This window comes from Pimephales promelas, chromosome 4 (assembly GCF_988280905.1).
Source record: "Pimephales promelas chromosome 4, fPimPro1.hap1.1, whole genome shotgun sequence".
Classification (NCBI taxonomy): domain Eukaryota; kingdom Metazoa; phylum Chordata; class Actinopteri; order Cypriniformes; family Leuciscidae; genus Pimephales; species Pimephales promelas.
In genome coordinates, this window is record NC_142772.1 from 40,527,996 (window position 1) to 40,537,121 (window position 9,126).

Sequence of the window (9,126 nt, forward strand, 5' to 3'; positions counted from 1 at the left end):
TTGTGCTTGACGGTGATGGCATTATACCAGTCTGAGATATTGAAAGTGAGTATGGATTCAATGAGTGACCGGTAGACTCTTAGTTAAAATGTCCTTTCTTACACTAAAATCTAAAACTAAAAGTTTCCTCAGCAGGTGTAAGCTGTGTTCTTATACACAGTATCTGCGTGCTGTGAAAAAAGACAGAGATATGTCCATCATATTTGGCACATTAGTACAGTATATGTGAAGAGTTCAGATGCAAAAGCCTCTAAGTGCCATTTGAAATTTTCTTCAATCAAGCTTGTATATTTAAGTTCAGTAATTTCACTTAAATGGCAATGAAGATTACCTATTAATTGTCATTTAAGTGAAATTATTGAACTTAAATATACAAGCTTGATAAAAATGGTCATTTTAGAAGAAAATTTCAAATGGCGTTTAGAGGCTTTTGCATCTGAACTCTTCATGTGGTCCCAGGGAATCAAACCCATGCCTTATTTATTCATGGTCAGTTAGTTTTACTGTATCTGCTTGGTGAGCAGCTCAGTTTTTAAATAAATTCAGCTTACATTATTTACTGTTGACAAATAAATAAAGAACCTGAGAGATAGTAACACCTCCCTTGTCAAACACACTGGATATATTCACCCCTCATTGCAAAGATGTTATTGCATGTGAGTGATAACAAGCTTGTTTGCCTACAGGTGTTAAAATCTCAGCTGTGTTGAATGCTCAATCCAGATTCAAGTGTTCTGTTGGCTAAGACTCCCCTGTGTGTTTATGTTCATTTTCTCTCCATGTGTGTTTTCATGTCTGTCAGTCTCCATTTGCAATATATAACGTTTCACATTATTGCGCCGCAAGTCTTTGTTATGACACCTTGACATAAACCAATACATCATAACCTGTCAGTGGCTTCTTTATGTCAGGGTTATGAAGGTGTCATGTCAGTCTTATGAACACCCCTTCAAGTAAAGTGTTACCAAATTCTCTCTGTTTTTTTTTCATGTTGTCTCTCTCCCTATCGTTTATGCTTTCGCCACCCCTTTGATTTCCTGCCATTTTTGTTATTTCTTCCTTTACTCCCCTCAGCTCGGGAATCCTCATGGTGTCAGTTATGTCCATGCTAACAGAATATGATGCTTGACGATTACATGTTGAGTCTGAGAGCTCTTTGTAGACCTGCCATACTGCCTGTCTGTCATAGTAAACCAATTGCAAAGAGTCAGTTTTTTATTGGCTCTTCTTTGCTTTACGTTTGTAAGGATGGGACATATTATATAATCGAAACTGGGACAGGAAAGGGTGTTCAAATAATTAAATTGCAAACAAAGAGATGATAGATAGATAGATAGATAGATGGATGGATGGATGGATGGATGGATGGATGGATGGATGGATGGATGGATGGATGGATGGATGGATGGATGGATGGATGGATGGATGGATGGATGGATGGATGGATGGATGGATGGATGGATGGATGGATGGATGGATGGATAGATAGATAGATAGATAGATAGATAGATAGATAGATAGATAGATAGATAGATAGATAGATGTTAATCTGTCTGAGAATGGGATCATTGGTGCCTCCATTTTTATTTATTTCCCAGGTAATATCCCCTTTGTCTGACTCCATTCTGGCTGAGAAGACCATCACAGTGCAGGATGATAAAGTCACCATCACTGATCTGGGAGTTCAGCTGGTGGGCTCTTTGAGTCTCTCACTGCAGCCCAGCTCCACCAACAACAGAGCCTTCTACATCACAACCACTGCTCAGGACCTGTTGCACACACCCAAACAGGTGAGAGCCACGAGAAGTGACCACCAGAATAATTCATTTTACAACCATAAACTACTTAGCATGGAAATCCAGACCCAAATCCCCAAACTCTGTCTACGAACTAAAGCAAAGTAGCATTTGATCTTGATCTAGTAGAGTTTGATCTTACCAGGTTAGACAACATGAGGCTTGGAGAACAAACTAGAACTGCCGCTCAGAAAGACAATTGCATTCTTTTTAGGCTGACGTGTTGGAAAACATTTGTTAGGCTCCACATCAGAAATAGGCACTAATAATGTGACACTTCAGAATACATATGAAGAGTTCAGATGCAAAAGCCTCTAAATGCCATTTGAAATTTTCTTCTTTAATTATGATTTTTATCAAACTTGTATATTTAAGTTCAGTAATTTCACTTAAATAACAATTAATAGGTAATTATCATTGCCATTTAAGTGAAATCACTGAACTTAAATATACAAGCTTGATAAAAATGATCATTCTAGAAGAAAATTTCAAATGGCACTTAGAGGCTTTTGCATCTGAACTCTTCATATTCAGTCATTTTTTAAAGGGTATGTGGCTAAGGAGAGTGTTTAAGAAATAGTCAGGTAAAGGAACAACTTGGGAAAAAAAACAGACTGCTTCTTACTTGCATACTTTCCTGACCATGCAACATTTTAAACGAGTCATTGTAAAGCACACCTATCAACCGTCCACAGTTTGCCCTGCCAACAGTATAGATACCATGGCAGAAATAATCCACTATGCAAACACATCCCGCAGAATACCATCTGTTTGCTCTATTAACCCATGGCCCCTCAATTGATGCACCGGTGTTCATGTTGGCCTTGTTATAACTGAGAAGTGAAAAGCTCTAATATTCTACTTCCTCCTGTGCTGTTTGGAATCATCTGATTAAAGTATTTAAAATAGCGGCTCTGCTAAAAACCGAAATGCATTCCCTGGCTTCTGCCAGAGTTTTCCCACGCACAAGGCCCAAGGTTAACTACGAGTGAATGAGAGTGGGTGGGAAAACACTGCAAGAGTCTCATTTGGAGTTGTTAGAAATTATGGATATTAAGAAAAACACTTTTTGTCTCATTTGAAGAAGCTGCCAAAATCAAGGTGGCCACATATCTGGAGGGTTTTTTTTAACACTATTTCTGACACTAGCGTAGTTGATCTGCAGTTTGGGTTTCACTCAAGCATTTGTGATTAACTCCACACACTCTACAGCCTGTATAATTATAATACAAATCCTATAATTACTTCTCCCTTTCCTTGCATAGTACTTGATATTTCTTAAATATATGTCTATATGTTTAGATAAGCTAAAGTTAATTTGCAAAGTTTGCAAGTTCTGCTACAGATATTTTTGTTTTCACTTGATTTGAAAACTTCACTCAAACATGAAAATGGCGTCATTGTTTACATTGTCAGTTTGAACAGTATGACTATTTCTTCTGTGGATTTTTTTAATAATAAACATGTTTTTTTGGATACATTGAAAGCATACAAGGTTTTAATGTTCACACATGCACAAATAAAGTCATACAGGTTTCTAACAACATGGGTGAGGAAACCATGACAGAACTATCCCTTTAAAGCAACTCTTTTTCAGAATCATAAAACTGTTGAGTTATGTTTCCCTGTAGTTGATGGTAAGGAATGATGTGAAACAATATTTGTTTCAGCGGGGAGTTAGTCCAGAAGATGATGTGCCACCTTGAATTTGATGCTGTAACCAAAAAAAATTGTATGCAGCTCCAATCTGTACTCGTAATGTAGTCTTTTTACTGCAGGACTTCCTGTTGGGCATGCACTTTCACCTCACAGTCAGGTGAAGAGGATGTTTATTGTTTTCAGCACTCCAACTTAATTGCCTGTTCTTTTTTATTTGTTGTATGAATGACTGAGCCTTTTAAAGGTAAATCTTAACTTGTAGTGCTCCTGCATTTATCATGGATATTTTTTTAAAACCACATGTTCATTTTCTCGTATTTGAGGCGTGGTTTACGAATGCCCAGAGCCGTATAATTGGGTGCTACGAATGTCTATCAAATGCGCCTGTACGTGGCAAAAAGCCAATCGGTTCAATGATACCAGATGACATATGTAGAGGGACAGAAGATTAGACGATGAAGGCGGCGATGGGTCAGAGATTTAGGATGTTTAGTAGATGAAAACATGTTTCTCAATGTCAAGGAATCAAGGATACTTCCTTGGCAGGACGAGTCCTTCCAAGTCATTTCCTTCAGAGGCTAGACGAGGCTCCTCTTTAGCATTCGGAGAACACGTAAATGAAACAGGCTAGCAAGTGCACGTCATTGCATTATTGCATTAGTGAAAGATCCACTTTGGGTGCTGCAAAAATGGTAGTGCTACTGGTTTGGTTGCTGTATCGCACTGTTTTAAACACACTTGACAGTCCTTATTTTGTCTTGTCAGCCCTCATAGAAATAAATAAATAAAAGTAAGGGATAATGTATAGCGAGACGGTTGTTATAGCTAATACAACCCCGCAAACTCTAATGCGAAACGGAGGGGTCTTGAATCAGCCTGAAGGGGTTGTATTCACTGTAACAACTGCCTGGCTATACATTTTACCACTTATAACATGTCTACCTATCAAATAAATCAATATTTTGACACAAAATATTGATTTAAAAAGGAGTGTATTCATCTAAAAACAATTATATTACCGGAGTGAGTAACTGCGTCCATAGCAACACAATCTAGCTGTTAAAACACATGAATTGGTAAAATATATGTTCAATGAAAAGGCTAATGTTATACAAAGTAAAAATTAAAAAAAGTGAATCACCAGTGAAAGAGAACAGCTTTAAATCCCTCCTCTGCAAATCAGTTAAGCCGATATGTTTAATGTCAAACATTAGGCTGTATACAAAGGTAACTTCGCGTCCGTTGCCATGGTCCATAGATAAACAAACTGCATAAAATCGCGCTGCGGCAAGGCAACATGGGGAAACCCTGGCTACAACTTTTACAGTAAGTCATTTGGTTTTCTTGGGAAAGGGATAGTTTAGCCAAAATGAAAATTCAGTCATGATATTCCATGCAATTTCTATGAATGGCTTCAAGTGGCTTCAAAAAGGGTGCAAAACTCTGTAAAAGTCCATATAACTCACGCACTATATAGACTTTGGTCTAAGAACTTTCAACAGTTCAACTTGGATCAACCAATTCAATGAAAACATGAATCATTCAATAAAGAGCGATCTGTGCAATTCTCTAATAATTTTCATCTTGTGTTTGACAAAAATGAGTTTGAAACAGCATTGTAGTTAGTAAATAATGTCGGAATTTACATTTTTGGAAAACTTGTCCTTTAAACCAGGTTTCTGTTTCTCTCCACCTCTCTTTTTTTTTATTATAGGAGGCTATCATCAGTGCATGGATTCAGTACAGTGATGGCTCTGTGACCCCTCTTGAGATCTATGACCCCAAAGACTTTACTCTAACCATCACCTCACTGGATGAGAGCGTGGTCTCCACCTCTCAGGAGCAATCCCAGCGCTGGCCTGTGGTAGTGGCTGAAGGCGAGGGCCATGGGGCGCTGGTGCGTGTGGAGATGATGATCTCAGAAACCTGCCAGAAATCCAAGAGGAAGAGCATTTTGGCAATGGGCATAGGAAGCATACAGGTGAAGTTCGGACAGAACGACCTGGAGCAGAGGAGTGGAACTCAAGAGGAGAACAGTCTGGACAACAGCACAAATGAACAGAGACATAAGGTACTAGAACAGGATAAAACAAGCGGAGTAGATGGCTGGAAATACACAAACACTGCGGTAGAACGGGAAGAGTCAGTCCTGAAGAAAGTCACAACCCCAAAGACTACGCTAACTAGTCGTTCCGGGGGCAACAAGCAGGGTGGGGGACAAAACAACAACCCTGTGGACTATACCAGTTATCCAGTGCAGGTAGACCTACCTGGCGGGGCAGAGAGCGACTTGACCCAGGCTCCAAGGGGTCTGTCAGACCTAGAAATTGGTATGTACGCCCTGCTTGGAGTCTTTTGCCTTGCTATCCTTGTATTTCTTATCAACTGTGTCAGTTTCGCTTTCCGCTACCGCCACAAACAGCTTCCTGTTCTGGAGCAGGGCAACATGAACCACGCCCATGATTGGGTGTGGCTAGGCAACGAGGCAGACCTGATGGATCATCATGGCGACCACGGGCCGCTGGCACACAACGACGAGTGCACGACTGCAATAGATCGCAACGAGGGGTGCGAGGAGAGCAAGTACCTCCTCAACGGGAGCACCATTCAGAAAAGCGGATCTTCGCATGGTCGCAGCATCCCCCATGTGCACTCCGATCCACGGTCCTGTTCGGGAAATGACCCCAGCGGAAAAATCGAACCCCTTAACAACTCTCCTAGCGCTGCCAAGCGCAAAAGGGTCAAGTTTACTTCCTTTGCCACCGTACTACCAGACGAAGGTGGGCCATACACCAACTCCATCCTTATTGGGAATGAAGACGACATCAAGTGGGTCTGTCAAGACATAGACCTGGGACAGTCAGCTGAGCTTAGAAGCTACATGGAGAGACTGCAAGACAATCTGTAGAAGCTAGGAAGAGAAAGAAAGTAAGGGAAAGCGAGAGGGCGGACACACAAAAACTCACCAGAAATGCCTTTGCACTGTGGGGGGAAAGCAGAGAGAGAGAGAGAGAGAGAGGAGAAGAGAGATGAATTATTAAAGAATCGAAAGTGGATGTAAGTAGGGAGTAGGAAGGAATAAAATCCATTGGGAGCCTCGAGTTAAGTACGAAATTCACAGAAAGGGGAAACGGGTGAAGAGAGACTGGCACATTCACACTGGCTCCTACGATCGGTCCAGGTGGCGGAGAGAGAGCAGCTGCCAATTGGTTTGCACAGGGACAGAATGCCAGTTACCGACACCCTAAATAAACAAGCCCAAACAAGACCAGCGTGAAAAAGAAAGGAAACAAACTTGACAGCTGTACAGAAAATCACAGTCCGTGAAAGTCAATGAACGTGGGTTGTTATGGCTAATGTAATTTAGTTTTTATTTATTTATTTAGATTCAAATTCATAGGATTGTGGACAGATACAACAGATCTTATTTTTTGAGATAATCCCAGGCTTTTTCCAGATTAGTATGTAACTAGACCAAAACAGGCCCTCAAAGCACCCAGTCTGCCCCAGATCCAGGTGTGTGTTTGTTTTTTAACGCTTATTTTGTACCGTCTGTCCCTCCTGTGTGAATACCGAGGCGATGGCCATGGACATGTGGGATTCCCCCTGGCTGGAATCTGTACCAGCTATATCTGCACACACACTGTTTAAGGAGTCGGTGAAAAACACCAAAACACCACAGTCCTCCCTCTCCATCTCTCCTCTGGGAGAAAAATACAAGACATAGATGATGAAAGCAACATGGGAATAAAGACTCCTCATGCACTGTCCATTTGATCAAGTGAATGTGGCAAAAAGGACTTCTTTTGAGCCCCATCGGGAGGTTGTTCATTTGCACAATAAGAATAACACAGCAAGTGCATAGTGGCCCTCGGCTAATCTGAGGCTAGCCCATCTGACTGTCTATACAGCAACTAATCCAGAAGTACAACCTGACAGTTTGAAGATGCGATGATGAACATGGCACGGACTGTGTAGAAATGCAAGCCCACAAAATTGAGTTGTGTGTTATAAAACCATATGATTGCTGTGATAGAAAAATATACAGAGTAGATATGGTCTATTACTCTCCAGTATGGTAAATGTATGAATGTTTCTCTTTTTATTGAGGCGAAATGTACATCATTTGCCCCCTTTTTACATGGCCGGAGCACCTCCCCATGGTTTTTACATGTCCTATTGGTTTTAAAGCAACTTTCTATTTCTGCCTCACTAACCCCAGCATTTACCTTACGGCTCCTTGAATCATTGTTGTTTATATTACTGAAGAGTTGTAGGGAAGGACAGATGTGGAAACCTTCTTTTTGAAAGCTCAGGTGAAAATACGCTCACAGATGAACAGTGGTAGAACTGAAATGTAGATTGTAAGAATGCAATATTTATTTGTAAGTGTAATATGAGATAGGATGTAAATAAAATGATTAAAATTTCTTGTGGACACTGCAAGAAGGCTGCTGCCTACATTTTCTCAAAATCGACACACAGAAGAGTCATGGGGCCATTTGAGTGTTTCATATGTCCATATGAATAAAAATGAAAGGCTTTAAAATGTTTAGACATGTCATGGGTTCTGTCACAATGTCTGATTCCCCATTTGCACAGGGTTCAGTATTTTCATTTGATATCAATTTCTGTTTGTTTCAAAGGTGATTAGTAAGGGAGAGCAGAGCACATTGAATTCATTGTAAGTGTTAATTCTACACCAGGCCAAAAAAAAAAAAAAAAAAAAAAAAACTTAAATTGTGTGTAATTTTAAGGAAATAAATAAATGGTTCATATGATATATTATTTGATTCTGACCCTAAAACTCCAAATTACATAAAACATTTAAACTGGACTTTTAACTTAAATATCTGTGTTTGTTAATAAAACTGTATTATTATTATTATTATTATTATTATATATTTTTTATTGCTCCTGCACAGACCTTCCATGGCAAGGGTGAATACATTGAGCATTTATTGAGTGTTACATTTACTCTCCCCTATCAGAATTGCTCTTTGTCATAAGTGATGTGTGATTCCATCTATTTGACATCCTTAAAGATACACTGAAATGCTTATTCATTTTGACAGCAGTTTAAGCCAGTGTTTGCATCCAGTTGAGATGTTTAGGATCTCCCAATATGTTTTAGATGTCTCTTTATTTAACACAGAAAGAAGAATTGAATCCGTTTTTTTTTTTAAATGAGACATTTAACAATATTCTGTTATGTGGGTCCCCAGGAAACACTGGTTTAAGGGACAGCAGTGTAAGTTTCCGGGGGAAAAAAAACAAAAAAACCTTCATTCCAAAAGCTACAAGCTAATCCCTTTCCCCACTAAAACATTCATACCCCATTTTATTGAGTTGAAGTGACAGGATATCTTGTTTTCCAGGTTTCCTCATGGGATTGGTCTGACTTTTACTGTATGAAGTTTCATTTCATTCCGGCCTTGACTCTCAATATAGCGGAGCGACTGTTTTCCTATTATGCTGCTTAGTTTAAGCACTATCCAGTTTATTGTCAGTTGTGACTGTAAATTATAGAGAAACCATATAATAGAATGTGAGAGAGAGATGTTGAGCTCATGTGTTTGCCAAGGCCACCGTTGACACCTCTTCAACCAGAATAATATACTGAATTGTAACAATAACGCTCTTCGTTCACCATCCACACAAGGCCTTAGAT

General features: G+C 39.7%; 1 protein-coding gene across 2 annotated transcripts in view; it reads left to right on the top strand.

The window, feature by feature from the left end:
* LOC120470000 (transmembrane protein 132C) overlaps positions 1-8,196 on the top strand; it is a 190,029-nt gene extending 181,833 nt beyond the window's left edge. For both annotated transcript variants that reach the window (XM_039659365.2, XM_089130523.1), the window contains exons 8-9: positions 1,599-1,790; positions 5,170-8,196. In XM_039659365.2, the coding sequence (XP_039515299.2) occupies positions 1,599-1,790; positions 5,170-6,363 (1,386 nt within the window). In that variant the 3' untranslated portion in view covers positions 6,364-8,196. The remainder of the gene's footprint in view (positions 1-1,598; positions 1,791-5,169) is intronic.
* The last annotated feature ends 930 nt before the right edge of the window (positions 8,197-9,126 follow it).